This window comes from Pristiophorus japonicus, chromosome 12 (genome assembly GCF_044704955.1).
Source record: "Pristiophorus japonicus isolate sPriJap1 chromosome 12, sPriJap1.hap1, whole genome shotgun sequence".
In the NCBI taxonomy this organism is placed as follows: domain Eukaryota; kingdom Metazoa; phylum Chordata; class Chondrichthyes; family Pristiophoridae; genus Pristiophorus; species Pristiophorus japonicus.
The window spans coordinates 123,662,600-123,689,707 of record NC_091988.1 but is presented as its reverse complement, the minus strand read 5'-3'; the positions used below and the strand labels follow the sequence as shown (position 1 = coordinate 123,689,707).

The window sequence follows — 27,108 nt, the reverse complement described above, 5'->3', positions numbered from 1 at the left end:
GTTGCGGCCGCAGAAACGTCTATCTATTCCCCTTACAATTGAATCCCCTATCACTATCGCTCTCCCATTCTTTTTCCTGCCCTCCTGTGCAGCAGAGCCACCCACGGTGCCATGAACTTGGCTGCTGCTGCCCTCCCCTGATGAGTCATCCCCCCCAACAGTACCCAAAGCGGTGTATCTGTTTTGCAGGGTGCTGACCGCAGGGGACCCCTGCACTACCTTCCTTGCACTGCTCTTCCTGTTGGTCTTCCATCCCCTATCTGGCTGTGTACCCTTTACCTGCGGTAAGACCAACTCACTAAACATGCTATTCACGTCATTCTCAGCATGGTGGATGCTCCAGAGTTCATCCACCCGCAGCTCCAGTGCCGCAATGCGGTCCGTCAGGAGCTGGAGGCGGATACACTTCCCGCACACGTAGTCGTCAGGGACACCGGAAGCGTCCCTGACTTCCCACATAGTACAGGAGGAGCATAACACGTTTTTGAGCTCTCCTGCCATGACTTAACCCTTAGATTAACTTAATTTGGCAACAACAATGCTAAAGATTACTTACTGATAAAGAAAAGAAAAAGAAAGACTAGTTACCAATCACCAGCCAATCACTTACCCCCTTGGCTGTGACGTCACTTTTCGATTTCTTTCTACTTCTTTTTTGCCTCACTGCTGCTGCTCACTGACGGGCCTCTTGTAGGCCCTTCGCCTCCCGAACTCCTGCCTCCGACCACGAACTCCCACAGCTCACTGACGGGCCTCTTGTAGGCCCTTCGCCTCCCGAACACCCGCCTCCGACCACGAATTCCCGCTGCTCACTGACGGGCCTCTTGTAGGCCCTTTGCCTCCCGAACACCCGCCTCCGACCACGAACTCCTGCTGCTCACTGATGGGCCTCTTGTAGGCCCTTCGCCTCCCGAACACCTGCCTCCGACCACGAACTCCCGCTGCTCACTGACGGGCCTCTTGTAGGCCCTTCGCCTCCCGAACTCCTGCCTCCGACCACGAACTCCCACAGCTCACTGACGGGCCTCTTGTAGGCCCTTCGCCTCCCGAACACCCGCCTCCGACCACGAATTCCCGCTGCTCACTGACGGGCCTCTTGTAGGTCGCTCGCCTCCCGAACTCCCGCCTCCGACCACCCTGAGCTGCAGTACTTACCATTATATTTGCGCCGTCCAACAAAAGGTCATCCAGTCTAATCCCAATTGCCAGCTCTCGGTCCGTAACAAAGTCTTTGAGGATGTAATGAGCAGGGTGGATAAGGGGGAACCAGTGGATGTAGTGTATTTGGATTTCCAGAAAGCATTCAATAAGGTGCCACATAAAAGGTTACTGCACAAGATAAAAGCTCATGGGGTTGGGAGTAGTATAATAGCATGGATAGAGGATTGGCTAACTAACAGAAAACAGAGAGTTGGGATAAATGGTGGGGTGCCGCAGGGATCTGTGCTGGGTCCTCAAATATTTACAATGTATATTAATGACTTGGATGAAGGGACCAAGTGTAATGTGGTCAAGTTTGCTGATGATACAAAGATGGGTGAGAAAGCAAGTTGTGAGGAGGACACAAAAAATCTGCAAAGGGTTATAGATAGGCTAAGTGAGTGGGCAAAAATTTGTCAGATGAAGTATAATGCAGGAAAATGTGAGGTTATCCACTTTGGCAGAAATAATAAAAAATAAATTATAATTTAAATGGAGAAAAATTGCAAGTGCTGCAGTACAGAGGGACCTGGAGGTCCTTGTGCATGAAACACAAAACGCTAGTATGCAGGTACAGCAACTGATCAGGAAGGCAAATGGAATGTTGGCCTTTATTGCAAGGGAGATAGAGATAAAAGCAGAGAAGTCCTGCTACAGCTGTACAGGGTGTCGGTGAGGCCAGACCTGGAGTACTGTGTCCAATTTTGGTCTCTGTACTTAAGGAAGGATATACTTGCATTGGAGGCTGTTCAGAGAAGATTCACTAGGTTGATTCCGGAGATGAGGGGGTTGACTTATGAGGAAAGGTTGAGGAGGTTGGACCGAAACTCATTGGAGTTCAGAAGAATGAGAGGTGATCTTATAGAAACATATAAGATAATGAGGGGGCTCGACAAGGTGGATGCAGAGAGGATATTTCCACTGATTGGGGAGACTAGAACTAGGGGACATAGTCTCAGAATAAGTGGCCGCCCATTTAAAACTGAGATGAGGAGGAATTTCTTCTCTCAGAGGGTTGTGAATCTGTGGAATTCACTGCGTCAGAGAGCTGTGGAAGCTGGGACACTGAATAAATTTAAGACAGAAATAGACAGTTTCTTAAATGAGTCCATGATCAGATCAGCAATGATTTATTAAATGACGGAGCAGGCTCGAGGGGCCGACTGGCCTACTTCTGCTCCCAATCCTTATGTTCTTAGTACTGCGTGCAGTTCTGGTCACCACATTACAGGAAGGATGTGATTGCACTAGAGAGGGTACAGAGGAAATTTACCAGGATGTTGCCTGGACTGGAGAATTTTAGCTATGAGGAAAGATTAGATAGGCTGGGGATATTTTCTTTGGAACAGAGGAGGTTGAGAGGAGACCTTATTGAGGTGTATAAATTTGTGAGGGGCCTAGATAGAGTGGATAGAAACATAGAAACATAGAAATTTACAGCGCAGAAGGAGGCCATTTCGGCCCATCGTTTCCGCGCCGGCCGACAAAGAGCCACACGGCCCTCGGTCAGCAGCCCTGAAGGTTACATATAAACCTATGAACAATGATGGAAAGGCAAAGAGCATCTGCCCCAACCAGTCTGCCCCACACAACTGCGACACCCCTTACACTGAAACATTCTACACTCCACCCCAACTGGAGCCATGTGATCTCCTGGGAGAGGCAAAAACCAGATAAAAACCCAGGCCAATTTAGGGGGAAAAAAATCTGGGAAAATTCCTCTCTGACCCATCCAGGCAATCGAAACTAGTCCAGGAGATCACCCTGGCTGTATTCTATTCCCTGCAGTACTTACCATTATATCTGCGCCGTCCAACAAAAGGTCATCCAGTCTAATCCCAATTACCAGCTCCAGGTTACTGCACTTTAAGTGCCCATCCAACCATCTCTTAAAAGTGGTGAGGGTTTCTGCATCCACCACTCTTCCAGGCAACGAGTTGCAGATCCTCCCAACCCTCTGCGTAAAGAAGCCCCCCCTCAAAGCCTCTCTAAACCTCCCACCAACCACCTTAAAACTATATCCCCTCGTAACAGATCCCTCCACCAATGGAAATAGACTCTTACTATCCACTATGTCCAGGCCCCTCAATATTTTGTACGCCTCGATGAGGTCTCCTCTCAACATCCTCTGTTCCAATGACAACAAACCCAGCCTATCCAATCTGTCCTCATAACTAAGATTCTCCATTCCAGGCAGCACCCTAGTAAATCTCCTCTGCACCCTCTCTAGTGCAATCACGCTCTTCCTATAATACGGCGACCAGAACTGCACGCAGTACTCCAGCTGTGGCCTAACCAGAGTATTATACAATTTGAGCATAACCTCCCTGCTCTTACATTCTATGCCTCGGCCAATAAAGGCAAGCATTCCATATGCCTTCTTAACCACCTTATCCACCTGGCCTGCTACTTTCAGGGATCTGTGGACAAACACTCCAAGGTCCCTTTGTTCATTTACACTATTAAGTGGCCTACCGCTTAATGTCTATACCCTTTCCTTATTAGCCCTCCCAAAGTGCATCACCTCACACTTCTCTGAATTAAATTCCATTTGCCACTGCTCTGCCCACCTGACCAGTAGATTGATATCCTCCTGCAGTTCATGACTTTGCTCTTCATTATCAACCACACAGCCAATTTTAGTGTCGTCTGCAAACTTCTTAATCATACCCCCTATATTCAAATCTAAATCATTGATATATACCACAAAAAGTAAGGGACCCATTACTGAGCCCTGCGGAACCCCACTGGAAACATCCTTCCAGTCACAAAAACATCCATCAATCATTACCCTTTGCTTCCTACCACCAAGCCTTGGCAGAGGGGTCAACAACCAGGGGGCATAGATTTAAATTAATTGGTATCAGGATTAGAAGGGAGTTGAGGAGAAGTTTTTTCACCCAGAGGGTGGTGGGGGTCTGGAACTCGCTATCTGAAAGGGTGGTAGAGGCAGAAAACCTAATCAAATTAAAAAAGTACTTGGATGCACTTGAAGTGCCATAAACTACAGGGCTAAGGACCTAGGGCTGGAAAATGGGATTATTATCATAGAATAATAGAAATTTACAGCACGGAAGGAGGCCATTTCGGCCCATCGTGTCCGCGCCGGCTGACCAAGAGGTATCCAGCCTAATTCCACTTTCGGATGAGGCTGGATAAATTTCTATGGCACCGATATTGGGTGCCTTACCGCCCTCTGCTGCCTGCTGCCGCCGAGTTTTCGCTCAGGTCTCCCCTCTGTCCCAGTTTCCACTTGGGCTGCAGCAGGGGGAGGGGAGCACCGCCGGGAAAGGCCCACTGATGGCTGCTGGCGGCCAAGTCGTGCAAGTGACCTTCCGCCCACCGAGCTGCGAGATTGGTGCGGGTGGGAGTCGGCACCAGAAGGGAGAAGGACCACTGCATGGTGGCTGGTCTAACCCCGATGGTCAGTATAAAGAGCCGCAAAAGAAGGTTAGGGAACATCTCTTAATTTTATTTTTTCAGCGACTTACCTGGATGGGGTCCCCTGAAGGTGTTCCGGTGATTTTTTTTCTTTGTAATGATTGTTATTTTCAGGTCTTCCCCCATCCCTGGGCCTGACTCCATCCTCGGCAGCACTTGGGCGGCAAGCGCCTTTGCCGCCGAGATTGAGAGCTCCCACCTGCTGCTGTCCAGCTTAACGGCATAAGCCGTTATTTTGCCGCTGGGCGGTACGGCCACCTCTTTTAGAGGAATCTTCCTGGCAAAGCACCACCTGGTCTCTCGGCGGCCCTTTGGGCAGCACTTGGGCAGGCCTTATTTTTCTATAAGTGCGAAACTGGCTGAGTGAGTGTGTGAGTAACATAGACACATAGCACAGAAGGAGGCCATTCAGTCCATCTTTGCAAACTTAATCCCACTGTTCTGTTCCCTCCCCATAGCCCCATATCCTCCTCTGCGTCAAATACCGATCCACCTTTCCCCTAAATCACCCAATGGTCTCTGTCTCAACCATTACCTTTTGCAAAGCATTTGAATTTCAAACCAAACCCAGGTTCTGTGCAAAGAAATATCTGCTCCCCTGTCTTCTCACTCTCTTAATGATCATTGTAGCTTGATGACCTTGTCACTGACTGACAAACCAGAGGCAATAATCTTTCCCTATTCACCCTATCAAAACGCTGCATAATTTAATAAACCCGACTAAATCACCATAGAAACCAGGGATTATTGGGCAATCTCTATCATTTGAACCTGGTTTGGGGCTCTTGCTGTAAATTGAATATTACCTCCTTCTTTTAGTTTAAATTATTAAGCAGATTTATCAAATAAATAATGAATAAACAAATATTTAACAATGACATAACAGATATATGTTTACTTAAAAAATTCTATCACCTATCTTTAGGAACATAGGGCCCAAGTTTCCACATGATTCGCGCCTGATTTTTAGGAGCAACTGGTGGAGAACGGACTATTTTAGAAATCGCAATTCTCCACATTTTTTTTTCTGCAGTTCTAGTCAGGTAGAACAGTTCTAGTTTAGAACAGAATTTTTTCTTCAAAAGGGGGCGTGTCCGGCCACTGACGCCTGATTTGAAAGTTTCCACAGTGAAAACGTACTCCAAACTAAAGTAGAATGGAGCAAGTGAAGATTTTTGTAGAACTGAAAAAACCTGTTCTATACATTAAAAAATCAGGCGCAGGTTACAAATTAGGCGTCCAGAACGAGGTGGGGAGGAGGGGGGAGGGGAAGGGAATTCATTAAATTCAACAATAAATCCTTATTTATACTTCTACAAATATTATACAAATAAATCCAACCTGAATAAACATTTATAAGCCACGAAAAGATTAAATAAACCATCTTCCTACCTGTGTGAAAATGCTTCAGCCAGGGAGAATTCTGCAGCCGTTCGTGCCGCTGAGCGGGAGGGGGAGAGTGAGAGGGAGAGAGAGAGAGAGAGAGAGAGAGGGGGAGGGAGGGAGAGAGGGGGGGGAGGGAGGGAGAGAGAGGGGGGGGAGGGAGAGAGAGAGGGGAGGGAGAGAGAGAGGGGAGGGGGGGAGGGGGGAGGGAGAGAGAGAGGGGAGGGGGGGAGGGAGAGAGAGGGAGGGAGGGAGAGAGAGGGAGGGAGAGAGAGAGAGGGAGGGAGGGACAGAGAGGGAGGGAGGGAGAGAGAGAGAGAGGGAGGGAGGGAGGGAGAGAGAGAGGGAGGGAGAAAGAGAGAGAGAGACGGGGGGGGGCGTCGGGTCAGGGAACAGGAGCGCGGGTCGGGTCAGTCGGGGGGGGGGGGAGCGGGTGTCGGATCTCGGGGCGGGGGGGGAGCGGGTGTCGGGTCTCGGGTCGGTGCGGGGGGGGGGAGCGGGTATCGGATCTCGGGGCGGGGGGGAGCGGGTGTCGGATCTCGGGGCGGGGGGGGAGCGGGTGTCGGGTCTCGGGTCGGTGCGGGGGGGGGGGAGCGGGTATCGGATCTCGGGTCGGGTCGGGGCGGGGTGGGGGGGAGCGGGTGTCGGGTCTCGGGTCGGTGCGGGGGGGGGGGAGCGGTATTATCGGATCTCGGGGCGGGGGGGAGCGGGTGTCGGATCTCGGGTCGGGTCGGGGCGGGGTGGGGGGGAGCGGGTGTCGGGTCTCGGGTCGTCGGGGGGGGGGGGGGAAGGGTGTCGGGTCGGAGCGGGTGTCGGGTCGGGTCTGGTCGGCGGGCGGGGGTGGCGGGGGGGGCGGGAGCGAGTGTCGGGTCTGGTCAGGCGGGGAGCAGGAGCTGGCCGTGGGAGGAGCCCCAGTGAGGCCATTGGGCCAGGGCTAGGGGCTGCGTGCTTCGGGCCCCTCCCACACAGTTCGGCGCCTGGAGCTACTGCACTTGCGTGCCGACTGTAGCGCGCATGTGCAGAGGACCCGGCACTGTTTTCAGCGCCGGGACCTGGCTCCGCCCCCCCCACAGCTCGTGCTGACTGCACCAAGGGCCAGAGGACCTGTAAGTAGGTGCATACTACCGAGGATTTTTTTAGGCGCCGTTCTAGGCGCGAAAAACGGGCGCCCAGCTCGGAGGGGCGCCCGTTTTTTTTCTTGTGGAAACTTGGGCCCATTGGAATAGTAGTTGGCCATTCAGCCTCTCAAGCCTGTTCCGCCATTCAATTAGATCATGACTGATCTGCGACCAAACTCTGCCTTTGTCCAATATCCCCTAATACCTTTGGTTAACAGAAAGTTATCAATCTCTGATTTAAAATTAACAATTGATCCAGTATCAATTGCTGTGTGCGGAAGAGAGTTCCAAACTTCTATCACCCTTTGTGTGTAGAAGTGTTTCCTAATTTCACTTCTGAAAGGTCTGGCTTTAATATTTAGACTGTGGCCCCTAGTCCCAGACTCCCCAACCAGCGGGCATAGTGTCTCTCTATCTACCCTATCTGTTCTCCTTAATATCCTGAAAACTTCGATCAGGTCACCCCTTAACCTTCTAAATTCTAGACAATACAACCCTAGTTTGTGTAATCTCTCCTCGTAACTTAACCCTTGAAGTCCGGGTATCATTCTGGTAAACCTACGCTGTACTGCCTCCAAGGCCAATATATCCTTCCTAAGGCTTGGTGCCCAGAACTGCTCACAGTGCTCCAGGTGTGGTCTAACCAGGGCTTTGTATAGCTGTAGCATAACTTCTACCCCTTTGTATTCTAGTCTTCTAGATATAAAGGCCAGCATTCCATTCACTTTGTTGATTATTTTCTGTATCTGTCCATGACATTTTAATGATCTATATAACTGGAGCTAAACTGTTTACAGCTTTTCAACATTTAGAAACTACTCTGTTCTATCCTTTTTAGATCCAAAGTGGATGACCTCACATTTGCCCACATTGAAATCCATTTGCCGTAGTGTGCCCATTCACTTAATCGATCTTAATCTATTAATGTATCTTTGTAATTTTATGCTTCCCTCTACACTGCTTACAATGCCGCCTATCTTTGTGTCATCGGTAAATTTAGATATGTGACTCTCTATCTCGGTCATCAATAAATACCGTGAACAATTGAGGCCCCAGCACGGATCCCTGTGTGACACCACTAGTCACATCCTGCCAATTTGAGTATCTAACCATTATCCCCACTCTGTCTCCTGCCGCTCAGCCAATTTCCCAACCAGGTCAATAATTTTCTCTCAATTACATGAGCTTCAACTTTAGCTAACAGCCTTTTATAGAAACATAGAAATTTACAGCGCAGAGGGAGGCCATTTCAGCCCATCGTGTCTGCGCCGGCCGAGAAAGAGTCGCACGGCCCTCGGTCAGCAGCCCTGAAGGTTACATATAAACCGATGAACAATGAACAATGACGGAAAGGTAAAGAGCACCCGACCCAACCAGTCCGCCCCACACAACCTCGACACCCCCTGCACTGCAACATTCTACACTCCACCCCAACCGGAGCCATGTGATCTCCTGGGAGAGGCAAAAAAACAGATAAAAACCCAGGCCAATTTCGGGAGGAAAAAAAAATCTGTGAAAAATCCTCTCCAATCCATCCAGGCGATCGAAACTAGTCCAGGAGATCTATCAAATGCCTTCTGGAAGTCCATATAAATAACATCCATAGACATTCCTCTGTCCACTACTTTAGTCAACTCTTCAAAAAATTCAATCAGGTTTGTCAGGCATGACCTACCTTTCACAAACCCATGCTGGCTCTCTCTGATCAACTGAACATGTTCAGGGTGTTCAGTCACCCTATCCTTAATGATAGACTTTAGTAATTTCCCAACAACAGATGTTGGGCTAACTGATCTATAATTCCTTGGTTTCCCTCTCGCCATTCTTAAATAGCGAGTGACATACACAATTTTCCGATCTAAAGGAACGGTTCCTGAATCGAGAGAATTTTCAAAGATTATAGTTGAGGCATCTGCAATGTGCTCACCTACTTTAAACCCCTGGGCTGGAAACCATCGGGCCCTGGGGATTTGTCACTCTTTAGTGCAGTTATTTTCTTCATTCCTGTTATTTTACTTACCTAAGAACAAAGGAAATAGGAACAGGAGTCGGCCATTTGGCCCCTCGAGCCTGCTCCGCCATTCAATAAGATCATGGGCTCGGCTGCACTTCCCCACCCGCTCCTCATAACCCTTTACTCCCTTATCGCTCAAAAATCTGTCTATCTCCGCCTTAAATATATTCAATGACCCAGCCTCCACAGCTCTCTGGGGCAGAGAATTCCACAGATTTAATTACCCCTCATCTCCGGAATTAACCTAGTGAACCTTCTCTGAACAGCCTCCAATGTAAGTATATCCTTCCTTAAATACGGAGACCAAAACTGTACGCAGTACTCCAGGTGTGGCCTCACCAATACCCTGTACAGCTGTAGCAAGACTTCTCTGCTTTTATACTCTATCTCCCTTGCAATAAAGGCCAACATTCCATTTACCTTCCTGATTACTTGCTGTGCCTGCATACTAACGTTTTGTGTTTCATGCACAAGGACCCCCAGGTCTCTCTGTACTGCAGCACTTTGAAATTTTTCTTCATTTAAATTATAATTTGCTTTTCGATGTTTTCTGCCAAAGTGGATAACCTCATATTTTCACACATTATACTCCATCGGCCAAATTTTTGCCCTACTCACTTAGCCTATCTATATCTCTTTGCAGATTTCTTGTGTACTCCAGCTGTGACCTAACCAGTGTTTTATACAGTTCAAGCATAACCTCCCTGCTCTTGTATTCTATGCCTCGACTAATAAAGGAAATATCCCATTATGTCCTCTTAACCACCTTAACTACCTGTCCTGCTACCTTTAGGGTACTGTGGATATGCACTCCAAGATCCCTTTGTTTCTCTACACTTCTCAGTATTCTACCATTTATTGTGTATTACCTTGCCTAATTAGCCCTTCCCAAATGCATTACCTCACACTTCTCAGGTTTGAATCAAATACGGCCAAGGTGATCTCCTCGATCGCCTGGATGGGTCAGAGAGGAATTTTCACAGATTTTTTTTCCCCAATTGGCCTGGGTTTTTAAATTTTTTTTTTGCCTCTCCCAGGAGATCACATGGCTCCGGGTAGGGTGGAGTGTAGAATGTTTCAGTGTAAGGGGTGCCGCAGTTATGTGTGGGGCGGACTGGTTGGGCTGGGTGCTCTGTACCTTTCCACCATTGTTCATAGGTTTATATGTAACCTTCAGGGCTGCTGACTGAGGGCCGTGCGGCTCTTTGTCGGCTGGCGCGGACACGATAGGCCGAAATGGCCTCTTTCTGCCCTGTAAATTTCTGTGTTTCTATGTTTGAATTGCATTTGCCACTGTTCTGCCCACCTGACCAGTTCATTGATATCTTGCTGCAGTCTACAGCTTTCTTCTTCATTATCAACCACACAGCCGATTTTAGTGTCATCTGCAAACTTCTTAATCATACCCCCTACATTGAAGTCTAAATCATTGATATAAACCACAAAAAGCAAGGGACCCAGCATTGAGCCCTGCAGAACCCCACTGGAAGCAGTCTTCCAGTTCAAAAACACCCATTTCCCTTTGCTTCCTGCCTCTGAGACAATTTTGGATCCAACTTGCCACTTTGCCCTGGATCCCATGGGCTTTTACTTTCATGACCAGTCTGCCATGTGGGACCTTATCAAAAGTTTTGCTACAATCCATATACACTACATCAAACGCACTGCCCTCATTGACCCTCCTAGTTATCTATTCAAAAAATTCAATCAAGTTATTCAGACACGGCCTTCCCTTAACAAATCTATGCTGACTGTCCTTAATTAATCCGTGCCTTCTTCAATGAAGATTTATCCCGCTCCTCAGTACCTTTTCCAATAATTTTCCCACCACTGAGGTTAGGCTGACTGGCCTGTAATTAATATCTCTATCCCTTTCTCTCTTTTTAAACAAGGGTACCACATTAGCAGTTCTCCAGTCCTCTGGCATCACATCTATAGTCAGAGGGGATTGGTCAGAGCATCGCTTCTTTTAACAGCTTGGGATACCTTTCATCCGGGCCTGGCGATTTATCTACTTTCAAAGATGCTAAACCCCTTAATATCTCCTCTCTCACTATGTTTGTCTCAACTAATATTTCACACTCCTCCTACTTAATTACAATGTCTGCATCGCCCCTCTCTTTTGTGAAAATAGATGCAAAATATTCATCAAGACCCATATCCACATCTTCTGCCTCCACACACAGGTTACCCTCGTGGTCTCTAATGGGTCTCACTCTTTTTTTAGTTATCCTCTTGCTCTTTATGTATTCATAAAACATCTTTGGGTTTTCCTTGATTTTACTTGCCAATATTTCTTCATGCTCTCTCTTTACTTTCCTAATGTCCTTTTTAATTTCACTCCTGCACTTTCTATACTCTAGAGTTTCTGCAGTATTGAGCCCTCGGTATCTGTCATAAGCCTCCCTTTTTTTCTTTATCTTACCCTGTATGCCCCTTGACATCCAGGGGGCTCTAGATTTGAGAGTCCCACACTTTTATGGGAACATACTTGCTCTGAACCCTCCGGATCTCCTCCTTGAATGCCTCCCACTGCTCTGACACTGATTTACCTACAAGTAGCTGTTTCCAGTCCACTGTGGCCAAATCAGATCTCTGCTTAGTAAAATTTGTGTATCCCCAATTGAGAACTTTTACTCTATCTTTTTGCTTTTCCAATAACTACCCTAAATCGAATTGAATGATGGCCACTAGTATCAACATGCTGTCGCCCTGATACCCCTTCCACCTGCCCAGCTTTGTTCCCTAAAAACAAAGTCCCTTGTTGGGCTTGCTACATACTGGCTAAAAGTGTTCTCCTGAATGCATTTTAGTAATTCTGCACCCTCTATACCTTTCACACTCATTGTATCCCGGTTAATATTGGGGTAGTTGAAAGCCCCTACTATTACTGCCCTATAGTTTTTGCACTTCTCAGAAATTAACCGACATATTTGCTCTTCTATCTCCCTCTGACTGTTTGGGGTCTATAGTACACTCCCAGCAGTGTGATCACCCCTTTATTTTTCTTCAATACAACCCATATGGCTTCATTTGATGATCCCTCTAAAATATCATCCCTCGTCACAGCTGTAATAGTTTCTTTAACCAATACTGCGACCCACACCTCCTTTTTACCCCCTCTATCCTATCTGAAAACCCTGTAACCAGGAATATTGAGCTGCCATACCTGCCCCTCTTTCAGCCATGTCTCAGTAAGAGCTATATTATCATACTCCCAAGTGTCTATCTGTGCCCTCAGCTCATGTGCCTTATTCCCTATACTCCTTGCATTGAAGTATATACCATTAAACACTGCCAAACTTCCTTGTTGTCTATTTTTGAGCCTTTGTTTCCTCTCCTATCCAAACTCACTAATTTTCTGTGTTCCATTTCTAGCTTTACTCCGCTCCGTTCTGAATCTACGCTCAGGTTCCCATCCCCCTGCCAAACTAGTTTAAACCCTCCCCAACAGCACTAGCAACTCCCCCGGCCCTGTTCAGATGTAACCCGTCTGGCTTGTACAGATCCCACCTCCCCCAGAACCGGGCACAAGTTTGTCTTGGGTGGGAATGCAATAGCGGCGATAGCGAAACGTTTGCCTGGTTTTACACCAGCCTGATTTCCTTTTCTGTTGAGGTCAATGGAAGTGAAAATGGGGCGGTGTGTAAGGTAAGCTCCAACTCACCATCGTCCACTTCACACTGCCGCCCCACACCGATCGCAACCCTCCCTGTTTTGCTTGCAGGAGCTGTGATTACCTCGGTTATTTGATAGTTCCTTTGCTGCTGTTCCGTCTCTGGGCTCTGCTGTCGCTTGCTGAGGAGGAATGAGAAAGAGAAACGGTCATTTTCTGTTCAAGGCACCGGTTTCATTACAAACCCGATGACCATTAGACACACTGAACTCAATGCAAGTCATGTATCAGGAGTTAGACGTCATGTTAGAGCAGTGCAAAGTTAGAGCACATGGGATTGGGGGTAGTGTACTGACATGGATTGAGAACTGGTTGTCAGACAGGAAGCAAAGAGTAGGAGTAAATGGGTACTTTTCAGAATGGCAGGCAGTGACTAGTGGGGTACCGCAAGGTTCTGTGCTGGGGCCCCAGCTGTTTACACTGTACATTAATGATTTAGATGAGGGGATTAAATGTAGTATCTCCAAATTTGCGGATGACACTAAGTTGGGTGGCAGTGTGAGCTGCCAGGAGGATGCTGTGAGGCTGCAGAGTGACTTGGATAGGTTAGGTGAGTGGGCAAATGCATGGCAGATGAAGTATAATGTGGATAAATTTGAGGTTATCCACTTTGGTGGTAAAAACAGAGAGACAGACTATTATCTGAATGGTGACAGATTAGGAAAAGGGAAGGTGCAAAGAGACCTGGGTGTCATGGTACATCAGTCATTGAAGGTTGGCATGCAGGTGCAGCAGGTGGTTAAGAAAGCAAATGGCATGTTGGCCTTCATAGCAAGGGGATTTGAGTACAGGGGCAGGGAGGTGTTGCTACAGTTGTACAGGGCATTGGTGAGGCCACACCTGGAGTATTGTGTACAGTTTTGGTCTCCTAACCTGAGGAAGGACATTCTTGCTATTGAGGGAGTGCAGCGAAGGTTCACCAGACTGATTCCCGGGATGGCGGGACTGACCTATCAAGAAAGACTGGATCAACTGGGCTTGTATTCACTGGAGTTCAGAAGAATGAGAGGGGACCTCATAGAAACATTTAAAATTCTGACGGGGTTAGACAGGTTAGATGCAGGAAGAATGTTCCCAATGTTGGGGAAGTCCAGAACCAGAGGTCACAGTCTAAGGATAAGGAGTAAGCCATTTAGGACCGAGATGCGGAGGAACTTCTTCACCCAGAGAGTGGTGAACCTGTGGAATTCTCTACCACAGAAAGTTGTTGAGGCCAATTCACTAAATATATTCAAAAAGGAGTTAGATGAGGTCCTTACTACTAGGGGGATCAAGGGGTATGGCGAGAAAGCAGGAATGGGGTACTGAAGTTGAATGTTCAGCCATGAACTCATTGAATGGCGGTGCAGGCTAGAAGGGCCGAATGGCCTACTCCTGCACCTATTTTCTATGTTTCTATGTTTCTATGACAGACACACACATGCGTGAGTGTGCGAGTGGGATGCCACAAAGTTCACAGGAATTCACAGCCCAGTCTGTTTCGGACTCAAAATTTGTATGTGTGTGCACGTGTGAGACTGCATGTATTTTATTGCATGTGTGCATGAGTGTTTGTGCTTACACATGCTTTTATGTCTCTACCTGTGCACATGTGTGCATGTGTGATTGTGAGTCTGTGTGTGTATAAGTGTGTGTATGTGTGAATCTGTATGTGTGTGTGAGTGTGTGCGTGATTGTGTGTGAGTCTGTGTGTGATTGTGATTCTCTGTGTGTGCGTGTGTGTGTGTATGAGATTGTGAGTCTGTGTGTGTGTGTGATTGTGAATCTATGAGTGTGAGTCTGTGTGCGTGTGTGTGTATGTGTGTGAGATTGTGAGTCTGTGTGTGTCTGATTGTGAATCTGTGTGTGTGAGTGTGTGTGAGTGTGAGTCTGTGTGCATGTGCGTCTGTGTGTGTGAGTTTGTGTGTGAGTCTGTGTGTGTGTGTGTCTGTGCGTGTGTGTGTGAGTGTGCGTGTGTGTTTGTGTGAGTGAGTGTGAGTGAGTGTGTATGAGTGTGTGAGTGAGTGTGAGAGTGAGTGCGTGTGTGTGAGTGTGTGTGTGTGTGTGTGTGTGTGTGTGTGTATGTGTGTGTGAGTGTATGTGTATGTGTGAGTGTGTGTGAGTGTGTGAGTATGTGTGAGTGTGTGTGTGTTCAAATCCTGCCATGGCAGTTTGAGAATTTGACCATCTGGTTCATGGAGAGCTTCCATCCTTACCTGGTCAGTCTTCATGTGACTCCACACCACTCTTAGCTACTCTCTGAAATTGCCTAACAAACACCTGTTCAGGGCTACAAAGGACGGGCTTTAAGTGCCAGCCCTACCCACATCCCAAGAATTAATTTAATAAAAGTTCACTTGGTAATTTGGAAAATAAAATATTTCGTCATTAGTAATATTATTTTAAAAGTATTTAAAAAAATATAAGTTCAATCATGTGAATTCCCCAGCTCAGTGGTCACATTGTTCGCAGTATATTTAAACTCTCTGATTATGGTATCTTAAATGTCTCAGTGCCCAGGAGAACCTTATTTCACTGAACCTCTGCTCTTCCATGTGTGACTGTAACAGAACAGGCTACGTGTTTCAACAGCTGCTGTCCCTTCACCCAGGTCAGGACCATTTCCTCAACCAGACAACAAAGATTGTGGGTGTAAAGTCCCTACTCCACAGTATGAAACCACACGAGGCACATTCTGGGGACAAGGTCACTGTGTGACCTTAACTCTTTATTCACAGGACTCCAAAGACGATGACCCTGTGTGGGACCTCCCTTTTTATACCTGTGTGATCTGGTAAGGAGTGTCTCCCACAAGTTCACCCCTTGTGGTCAAGGTGTGCATCTAGGTTGTGTATACGTAATACAGTGGTGTTACATTGCGGTTACATACATGACATCACCCCCTCCCCAAAGTATTATTGGGATCATAGGTTTAGTCTTTCAGGTGGTCTACGCTCCCTCGTGGAGCACCGCAGTTGGGGCTTTGGTTGTTGGACACTGACGTGAGTGTCTATCACCTGTGGTGATTCCGGCCTGTCCGGGCTGACCGCAGGGACTGTGCATTCTTCTGATTGCTCTTGTTGCTTGTTCACTGGCGATGTTGTGAGCTCCATCTCATGGTCTTCTTCAGGTTCCTCCGTGTCGATGCTGAACCTTTTTTTTACTTGGTCCAGATGCTTACGGCATATCTGACCATTGTTGAGTTTTACCACGATGACCCTATTCTCGTCTTTGTCAATTACAGTTCCCTCAAGCCATTTGGGCCCCATGGCGTGATTGAGGATGAATACAGGATCATTTATTTCTATACATCTCCCCCTCGAATTACGGTCATGCGACTTATTTTGTGACTTGTGCTTGCCCGCAATTATGTTGGTCATAGGTGAATGAGGGACAACCGAGTTTTGTGTGTCCGTTTCATTAGTAGTTCTGCGGGCGGGACCCCCATGAGCGAGTGCGGTCGGGGTCTATAGGCCAGCAGGAGACGCGATAGGCAGCATTGTAGGGAGGGTCCTTGAATCCTGAGCATACCTGGCTTAATGATTTGGACCAAACGTTCTGCCTAGCCATTGGAGGCCGGTTTGAACAGCGCAGTCCTGACGCAGTTGATGCCATTGCCCGACATAAACTCTCGGAATTCGTAGCTTGTGAAACATGGGCCATTATCACTAACCAGGATGTCCGGCAAGCCATGGGTTGCAAAGATCGCACATAGGCTTTCCACGGTGGTGGATGATGTGCATGAATTCAGAATGATGCACTCGATCCATTTCGAGCACGCATCTACCACAATAAGGAACATCTTACCCATGAACGGGCCCGTGTAGTCACCTGTGAGCACAGTGTTCCAAGTCTTAGTCAATTCCAGGCCACCAAACGTGTCACTGGTCAATGGCCTTCATCAGCACAATGCCTGGGTGCTCGCTGTGGTGTTCCTTGATGAATGCCTCCCTGCCCTTCTGGGGCATAACTGCCCGGCTGCCCCATAGTAGGCAGTCGGCTTGGATGGAGAGCTCATCCATCCGTCTGTGGAACGTTCTGACCTCCTCAGGGCATGCTCCGTGTGCGGGCGCCCAATCCCCAGTCAGGACACATTTCTTAATCAGAGATAGGAGAGGATCTCTGTTGGTCCAGATTTCGATCTGGCGGGCTGTGATGGGGGAGCCTGCGCTGCCAAAGGCATCGGCAGCCATGACCATCACAGCGCTTTGCTCCGCTGCCCCCTCAGTGGTGGCCAGTGGAAGCCTGCTGAGCGCGTCAGCGCAATTTTCAGTGCCGGACCAGTGCCGGACCAGTGCCGGATGGAGTAGTCATAGGCAGCCAGCGTGAGAGCCCATCGCTGTATGCGAGCTGATGCGTTGACATTGACAGCCTCGCTGTCTGACAACAGGGATGTTAATGGCTTGTGGTCCATCTCTAATTCAAACTTCCTACCAAAGAGGTACTGATGCATTTTCTTTACAACATAGACACATGCAAGCGCTTCCTTCTCGACCATCCCATATCCCCGTTCTGCTTGAGAGAGCGACCTGGAGGCATAAGCCACAGGTTGTAGTTGACCCTCAGCATTGTCCTGCTGCAACACGCACCCAACCCCATAGGACGATGCATCACACGTCAGAACCAATTTTTTTCAGGGGTCGTACAGGGTCAACAACTTGTTTGAACAAAGTAGGTTTCGCGTCCGATCAAAAGCCCGTTCCTGACAGTCCCCCCAAAACTAATCGCAACCCTTACGCAGGAGCACGTGTAGTGGCTCCAACAACGTGCTCAAGTTCAGCAGAAAGTTTCCGAAATAGTTCAACAGTCCCAGGAATGAACGCAACTCCAATGTGTTGCAGGGCCTAGGTGCTCGTCGAATTGCCTCTGTTTTGGATTCGGTGGGCCGAATCCCATCTGCAGCAACCCTCCTGCTCAGAAACTCAACCTCAGGAGCTAAGAACACACATTTAGACTTCTTGAGTCGCAGGCCTACCCGGTCCAGTCAGCGTAGCACCTCCTCCAGGTTGTGGAGGTGTTCTTTGGTGTCTCGACCCGTGATGAGGATGTCGTCCTGGAATACGATCGTTCCAGGAATGGATTTCCATGTTTTGTTGAAAAATCGTGGCCGCTGATCGAATGCCAAACGGGCACCTGTTATAAACGAACAGTCCCTTGTGCATGGTGATGGTGGTCAGTAGTTTGGATTCGTCGGCCAGTTCCTGGGTCATATAGGCTGAAGTGAGGTCCAACTTGGTGAACAGCTTGCCGCCTGCCAGCGTGGCGAAGAGATCCTCCACTCTCGGGAGCGGGTATTGATCTTGTAGGGACACTCGATTGATGGTGGCCTTATAGTCGCCACAGATCCTGACAGAGCCATCCGCTTTTAGGACGGGAATGATGGGGCTTGCCCAGTCGCTGAATTCAACAAGCGAGATGATGCCCCCTCTCAACAACCGGTCCAATTTGCTCTCGATCTTTTCCCGCATCACATACGGCACCGCTCTGGCTTTGTGGTGCACTGGCCTGGCATCCGGGGTGATGTGTATCACTACTTTAGTGCCTTTGAAAGTCCCAACGCCAGGTTGGAATCGTGAATCGAATTGTTGTAGGACTTGTGAGCACGAACTTTGCTCCACAGATGACATTGCGTGAACATCCCCCCCATTTCCAGTTCATCTCAGCTAACCAACTCCTCCCCAACAGTGCGGGACCATTGCCCGGGACAATCCAGAGCGGCAGCCGATTCACTAACCCATTGTGTGTGACAGCCAACATTGCACTGCCTAGCACCGGAATCATTTCTTTAGTGTAAGTTCGTAATTGTGTCTCGATACGTGCTAATTTGGGTCTATTGGTTTTAAGTGGCTATAGCTTCTCAAATTGCTGAACGCCCATGAGTGACTGGCTAGCCCCAGTGTCCAGCTCCATGCGTACAGGGATACCGTTTAATAAAACCCTCATCATCATTGGTGGCGTTCTGGTGTATGAACTGTGAATATTCGCCACATGGACCCGCTGAACCTCGGCATCCTTCGATTTGCCCCAAAAGTCATCCTGCCTCAAAGAACCCTCTTCTGGTCCATCCACCTCATATATTAGTCTGGTTGCAGGCTTCCTGCACATTCGAGCTAAATGGCCACTGAGATTGCAGATCCTGCAGACAAACTGTTGGAATCTGCAAGATCTAGCTGAGTGTTTTCCCGCACACCTCCAGCATGAGTTAAAGTTTCCATTGTTGGGAACAAAGGGACTATGGCCAGGCATTCCGCGCTGACTGTCCCTTTGACTGCTCTTAAGTACCCTATTAGTGGGTGTCAATGACCCCATCCCAGGCCGCATTGTCCACTGTGATGGCGTGAATGTCCGTTCAGCCTGCCATTGTCTCTGTTGAAGTCCTACTCTGGGGTCTATTGCTGCCTGGGGAGTGTTGGACTGCCCCTGCCTGCCTGCGGGGCTCTGAGTCACATTGATGATGTTGACTTCCTGATCCATCGCTGCGATAGAGGCAGAATTGCACGCGTATATTATTTTCGTCTCTTCCTCCCCCGCTGTGAAAGTTTGAGCCATCAACGCCGCCGCTTCCAAGGTCAAATCCTTGGTCTCAATTAATTTGCGTAAAATTCCCGCATGACCGATCCCCTCGATAAAGAAGTCCCTTAGCATCTCCCCCCCGCAGGCATCTGTGAACTTACAGAGGCTGGCCAAACGCTACGAAGTCCAGTATGCTCTGTCCTTCATGACGTCGGTGGGTGTAGAATCTGTGTCGGGCCATATGTATGCTACTCGCCGGTTTGAGGTGCTCCCCGATCAATTTGCTAAGTTCTTCAAAGGTTTTGTCCGCCGGCTTTTCGGGTGCTAGTAAGTCCTTTATGAGTGCGTAAGTCTTTGGTCCGAAGCTGGTCAAAAGATGAGCCCTTTGCTTGTCGGAGGCTGCATCCCCCAGCTATTCTTTCATAATGAAGCTTTGCTGAAGCCTCTCAACAAAATCGTCCTATTCTTCCCCAACACAGTACCATTCATCTGTGCTACCAGTGGCCATTCTTGTGGGCCATGAATTCCCGTTTCTCGTCACCAATGTAAAGTCCTTATTCCACAGTATGAAACCACACGAGGCACATTCTGGGGACAAGGTCACTCTGTGACCTTAACTCTTTATTCACAGGACTCCAAAGACGATGACCCTGCGTGGGACCTCCCTTTTTATACCTGTGTGGTCAGGTAAGGAGTGTCTCCCACAAGTTCACCCCTTGTGGTCAAGGTGTACATCTAGGTTGAGTGTATACATTAATACAGTGGTGTTACATTGTGGTTACATACATGAAAGTGGGTTCATGTCCCATTCCAGGGACTTGAGCACAAATATCCAGGCTGACACTCCAGTGCAGTGCTGAGGGAGTGCTGCATTGTCAGAGTGGCCGTCTTTCAGATGAGACATTAAACCGAGGCCCTGTCTGCCCTCTCAAGTGGACGTAAAAGATCCCATGGCAGTATTTAAATAGAAAAGGGAGTTCTCTCTGGTTTCCTGGTCAATATTGATCCCTCAGTCAACATCACTAAAAAACGGATTATCTGGTCATTATCACACTGCTGTTTGTGGGAGCTAGCTGTGCGCAAATAGGCTGCCGTGTTTACCACATTACAACAGTGACTACTCTTCAAAAGTACTTCATTGGCTGTAAAGCGCTTTGGGACGGCCTGAGGTGGTGAAAGGGGTTATAGAAATACAATATTATTCTCCACGGCAGTGAAGGTTCCCCAACACCCACAGCACCTGTGAAGGCCCCCTATTAAAATGGCATGCCTTTAGTTTTAATAGACGACATTCACCTGGCTTTGAATGCTGGGATAGCCTCCTCGCCACCAAGTGACAACACTGAGTAATCCCACAGCCAGGTGGGCTGCCCAGAGACAGAGAGAAACATCCAAAACACTTTCACACAGGTAGGAAGATGGTTTATTTAATCTTTTCTTGGCTTATAAATGTTTATTCAGATTGGATTTATTTGTTTAATATTTGTATAAGTATAAATAAGGATTTATTGTCGAATTTAATGAGTTCCCTTCCCCCCACCTCGTTCTGGACGCCTGATTTGTAACCTGCGCCTGATTTTTTAATGTGTAGAACAGGTTTTTTCAGTTCTACAAAAATCTTCACTGGCTCCATTCTACTTTAGTTTGGAGTACATTTTCACTGTGGAAACTTTCAAATCAGGCGTCAGTGGCCGGACACGCCCCCTTTTAAAGAAAAAATTCTGTTCTAAACTAGAAATGTTCTACCTGACTAGAACTGCAGAAAAAAAAATGTGGAGAATTGCGATTTATAAAATAGTCCGTTCTCCAGCAGATGCTCATAAAAATCAGGAGCGAATCATGTGGAAACTTGGGCCCATTGTGTTTGAGACCGATCAGCAGACTCAGGATTCGTCTGTAACTCTGAAGAAAAGAGAAAGAAAGAGAGAGAGAGAGAGAAAGAGAGAGAGAAAGAGAGAAAGAAAGAGATAGAAAGAAAGACTTGAATTTCTTTAGCACCTTTCAGAACCCCCACAGGACGTCCCAAAGTGCTTTACAGCCAATGAAGTACTTTTGTAGTCACTGTTCTAACGCTGTTCTGAAGGCAACAATGAAAATCTCTCCATCTCCATTTCTTGTGCTTTTCCCCTATAAGCCCCTTGTCATCTCATTGTATCAGGCTCTCAATTCCAAATATAGTGCGGCAGCCCTCCCTGATATTTGCCTCCATTCTGTGCAGGTTAAATTCCTGCTAGTGCTCAGGAACTCCTGACTAATCATTGGCTGTCAGCTGGTCAGAGCTGTGCGTGTTAGTCGGGTAAACAACGTGCTTCTTGCTCCGACTCTCGATGGCTAAAGCTCCTTCCTCACTTCCTTCAACCCCATCCAATGGGAGCCTGAGCTACTTAGAGGGCTGCATGAATACTCGGAACTCCTTCATGGCAAGCGAGCCCAAGGTGGGCAGAGGAAACGTTACAGGGATACCCTGATAAAGTGCAACATCCCCACCGACACCTGGGAGTCCCTGGCCAAAGAACGCCCTCAGTGGAGGAAGTGCATCCGAGAGGGCGCTGAGCACTTCAAGTCTCAACGGCGAGAGCATGCAGAAACCAAGCGCAGGCAGCGGAAGGAGAGTGCGGCAAACGAGTCCCACCCACCCTTTCCTTCAACCACTGTGTGTCCCACCTGTGACAGGGACTGTAATTCCCGTATTGGGTTGTTAAGTCACCTAAGGACTCATTCTAAGAGTGGAAGCAAGTCTTCCTTGATTCCGAGGGACTGCCCATGATGATGATGAATGTGTTTGAGATTGGAGCTGTCATGTATTCAACCAGCATTGTAACCCATGTATAATCTGACCTAAATTGTACACTGTGAGAACACTGACCACTAGGTGGGAGACACTCCTAACCTGGACCTTCAGAGATAAAAGGGGAAGCTCCACCCACTTCCTGCACTGGAGTGCTAAGGAATAAAGGACAGGTCACAGACTGACCTTCTCTCCAGCATGGGCCTCGTGTGCATTTATACTGTATAGTAAGGACGTATTAATGGTGACGAGAAAGTGGGATTTAAACCACGCGAGCATGGCCACTAGCAGAACAGACGAGAGGTAGTGTGTTAAGGAATGGTTGGGACAGAGATTCAACATTGTTAAAGCAGCACACAGTTCTCCAGGCAGACAAGGGCAATCGGGCATGCCCCAACATGTAGTTGAACCCAGAGGGGGAGTTCGACAGAGACAATGGCAAGCTGAACGGCGATTTACGCCATTGCAAGGGACAATGCGGCCAGTAATGGGGCCATCAACACCTGTTAATGACGCACTCAAGGACAACAACAGGGGCAGTCAGGGACAATCGACTGGCAAGGGACCTTTTGTTTCAAACCGCAGCTCATGTTGGAGGCGTGGAGGCACACACTCAGCCGGAGTTTGCAGAGATGAGCAAAATACCTGCAGAAATTGCAGAAATGAACGCTGGGGGAAATCGCTGGAAGCTGAAATTCAGCGAGTTCATGTGGAGCACGTATACAGTTCATACACCAGGACACCACGATAATGATGAAAATGCTCCACAATGGCATCCAAGTATCAATGGAGCTAGACACGGGGGTCAGCCAGTCTCTGTTGGGTATCAAACAGTTCGAAAAGTTGTGGGCGTCCAAGGCCAGGAGGCCAAAATTATCGCCGATTGACGCACAGCTATGGACATACACAAAGGAGATCATTCCGGTGCTAGGCAGCGCCACGGTAATTGTGACCCACAAAGATTCGGAGAATAGTTTGCCACTCTGGGTTGTCCCAGGGGATGGTCCTGCACTACTGGTCCAGTTCATGTAACCGCTTGCTGTCATGAACTGGAAATGGGGCGATGTCAATGCAATTTCCTCTGTGGAGCGAGTATCATGCTCACAGGTCCTGGACAAATTTGACTCATTATTTCAACCCGGCATTGGCACTTTCATGGGGGCCAAGGTAGTGATTCACATAAACCCGGATGCCAGGCCAGTACACCACAAGGCCAGGGTGGTGCAGTACGTAATGCGGGAAAAGATAGAAGGTGAATTGAACCGCCTGTTGAGGGAAGGCATCATCTCGCCAGTCGAATTCAGTGACTGGGCGAGCCCGATTGTGCCGGTGCTCAAGGCGGATGGGTCGGTCAGGATATGTGGTGATTACAAGGCCACCATCAATCGGGTGTCACTCCAAGACCAGTACCCGCTACCGAGAGCGGAGGACCTCTTTGCGACGCTATCCGGTGGCAAACTTCTGCAAAATTGGACCTGACCTCAGCTTACATGACCCAGGAGCTGGCGAGTGAGTCGAAGAAGCTGACCACCACCACGACACACAATGGGTTGTTTGGGTACAACAGATGTCCGTTCAGGATTCGCTCGGCTGCCGCGATCTTCCAACGAAATATGGAATGCCTCCTCAAGTCGATTCCAGGGATGGTGGTTTTTCAGGCCGATATCCTCATCACGGGTTACAATACTGAAGAACACCTCCACAACCTGGAGGAGGTGCTACGCAGACTGGACCGGGTAGGGCTGCGACTGAAAAAGGCGAAGTGCGTCTTCCTAGCTCCAGAGGTAGAATTCCTGGGGATGAGGGTAGCAGCAGACAGGATCAGCCCTACTGCATCCAAGACGGAAGCGATCCAGAGAGCACCCAGACCCCGTAACACGACGGAGCTGCATTCGTTCTTGGGGCTCCTGAACTATTTTGGTAACTTCCTTCCCAAATTGAGCACGCTGCTAGAGCCGCTACATGTGCTCTTACGCAAAGGTCGCAAATGGGTCTGGGGGGACAGCCAGGAAAGGGCTTTTAATAGAGCACGCAATTTGTTATGTTCCAACATTCTGTTAACTCTATATCATCCATGTAAGAAACTTGTATTAACGTGCGATGCGTCGTCCTATGGTGTCGGGTGTGTGTTGCAGCATGTCAATGCCAAGGGTCAGTTACAGCCGGTAGCTTGTGCCCCCAGAAGTCTGTCCCAGGCAGAAAGGGGCTACGGGATGGTAGAAAAGGAGGCGCTCGCATGTGTATATGCAGTAAAGAAAATGCATCAGTACCTGTTTGGCAGGAAATTTGAGCTGGAGACAGATCACAAACCCCGAACGTCCCTTTTGGCCGACAACAAGGCCATAAATGCAAACGCATCGGCCCGCATACAGAGGTGGGCACTCACGTTAGCTGCCTATGACTACACAATTCGGCACAGACCGGGCACCGAAAACTGCGCCGATGCACTCAGCAGGCTCTCACTAGCCACCACTGAGGGGGCTACCGAGCATGCTGCTGAGATGGTCATGGCTTTTGAAGCTTTCGGAAGCGAAGGCTCACCCATGACAGCCCGTCAGATTAAAGTCTGGACAAATAGAGACCCGCTATTGTCTCTAGTCAAGAAATGTGTCCTGAATGGGAACTAGGTAGCCACGTACAGGGCATGCCCTGAGGAATTTAAACCATTTCACAGGCGCAGGGATGAACTCTCGATTCAGGCCGATTGTCTACTGTGGGGAAACCGCGTAGTCATGCCCCAGATGGGCAGAGAGGTTTTCATCAGAGAACTCCACAATGAGCACCCGGGCATTGTCATAATGAAGGCAATTGCCAGATCACACGTTTGGTGGCCAGGGATAGAGGCAGATCTGGAACTTTGTGTTCGCAGGTGCAACACGTGTGCCCAGCTGGGCCATGAGCCCAGGGAAGCCCCCCTTAGCCCCTGGTCCTGGCCCGCCAAGCCATGGTCATGCATCCATATGGACTATGCAGGTCCTTTCATGGGAAAAATGTTTTTGGTTGTAGTAGACGTCTACTCCAAATGGATCGAGTGTGACATTTTAAGTTCAAGCCACGGTAGAAAGTCTACGGGCAATGTTCGCCGCCCACAGTCTACCAGACATCTTGGTCAGCGACAATGGCCCGTGCTTCACAACCACTGAATTCCAGGACGTCATGGCAGGCAATGGAATTAACCATATCAGAATGGCACCGTTCAAGCCGGCCTCAAACGGCCAGGCAGAACGAGCAGTGCAGATAATCAAACAGGGGATGCTCAGAATCCAAGGGGGTTCCCTACAAAGCCGCTTATCACGCTTCCTGTTGGCCTACAGATCCCGACCATACTCGCTCACAGGGGTTCCACCCGCAGAGCTAATGAAAAGGACGCTCAAAACCCGGGTATCCCTTATACACCCCACCATGAAAGAAATTGTCGAGAGCAGGCGCCAGTCACAATGTGACTACTATGACAGGAATGCGAGGGCACGATGTATTGATGTCAATGACCCTGTTTTTGTCCTCAACTACGCTGCAGGGCCCAAATGGCTCGCAGGCACTGTGATTGCCAAAGAGGGAAATAGGATTCTGGTAGTTAAACTTACCAATGGACAAATCTGCCACAAATATGTGGATCAAACAAAAAGAAGGTTCAGCAACCCCATAGAAGAAGCAGAGGAAGAACACGATATAGAGTTCACTCCACCACAGGTGACCGAACACCGGAACCAAAGGGAGGAGAGCCCAGTCACTGTGGGCAGTCCGGACAGGCCTGAGGCATCGCAAACAGCAGACACTCAGGTCAGCGCCCAACAACCGGAGCCCCAACTCAGGCGCTCTACAAGGGAGCGTAAACCACCAGAGAGACTTAACCTGTGATCCCAATAAGACTTTGGGGGGGGGGGGGAGGTGATGTCATGTATTCAACCAGCATTGTAACCCATGTATAATCTGACCTAAGTTGTGCACTGTGAGAACAATGACCACTAGGTGGTGAACTTGTGGGAGACACTCCTAACCTGGACCTTCAGAGATAAAAGGGGAAACTCCACCCACTTCCTGCACTGGAGTGCTAAGGAATAAAGGATAGGTCACAGAGTGACCTTCTCTCAAGCATGGGCCTCGTGTGCATTTATACTGTATAGTAAGGACGTATCAGGAGCCATTTCACACACATTGTAACGAACACTATTACCTGGTCCCTGGTTTCCACCCAAGCCTTTGATCCATCATCTCCCTCACTGACCCTCTGAGTGGCTGGTTCCGGTGTCCGTTCTGTCCGCTCCATTATCTGTAAGTCGCTGAGACCACCTGAGCTCTCAGATTGGCACCAGGAGCCTGCGAGCCTCTCGGTTACCCTAACCAGTGCATTCTCCAGCGATGCCATCCTCCGATCGTGCTGCTGATAGTTTCTGCACAGGGTGAGCAACATTTGAGATATGTCCTGATGGAGACTGCTGCAGGGGCAGCTGCCCTCTGCCCTTGGTCCGCTCTCCCCTGACCTCGGGACCCCCGCCTCTCCCTCCAGGCTGCCCGGGTCCTGGGGGACCCGCTCCAGTTGCCTCTGGAGCCTCTCCTGCCCCAGCAGCAGACGGTCCAGCTTCTTGTTCACACTGTCCAGTTTAACGTTGGCCTCAATCAGCTCGCTGCCCAGGGAAGTGTTGCCATGGGCTGCACTCAGCCTCCTTACTGTCGCCATGGTGCCTGGACACTACGGGATGTCCCAGCCTCGCTTGCCGATGGTGCTTGACTGCACTTCGCAGTGACAGGAGCAGAGGGAGCAGAAAATAGCAGGCAGCCCTGCATTCCAGCTCTATCAAGCTCTCACTTCCAAATATAGTGCGGCAGTCCTCCCCGATATTTGCCTCCATTCTGTGCAGGTTAAATTCTTGCCAGTGCACAGGAACTTCTGACTGATAGTTAGCTGTCAGCTGGTCAGAGCTGTGTGTGTTGGTCGGGTAAACAATGTGCTTCTTGCTCCGACTCTCATTCTGTCCCAAACCTTGTCAAAGGCACA

General features: G+C 48.8%; 1 protein-coding gene across 1 annotated transcript in view; it reads right to left on the bottom strand.

Moving 5' to 3' along the window:
* The window catches only part of LOC139276855 (uncharacterized), a 41,325-nt gene extending 14,458 nt beyond the window's left edge, over positions 1 to 26,867 (bottom strand). Inside the window, exons 1-2 of the mRNA XM_070894853.1 lie at positions 26,287 to 26,867; positions 12,897 to 12,954 (exon numbers count right to left, since the gene is read on the bottom strand). Of these exons, the coding sequence (XP_070750954.1) occupies positions 12,897 to 12,954; positions 26,287 to 26,790 (562 nt within the window). The 5' untranslated portion in view covers positions 26,791 to 26,867. The remainder of the gene's footprint in view (positions 1 to 12,896; positions 12,955 to 26,286) is intronic.
* Between the last annotated feature and the right edge of the window lie 241 nt (positions 26,868 to 27,108).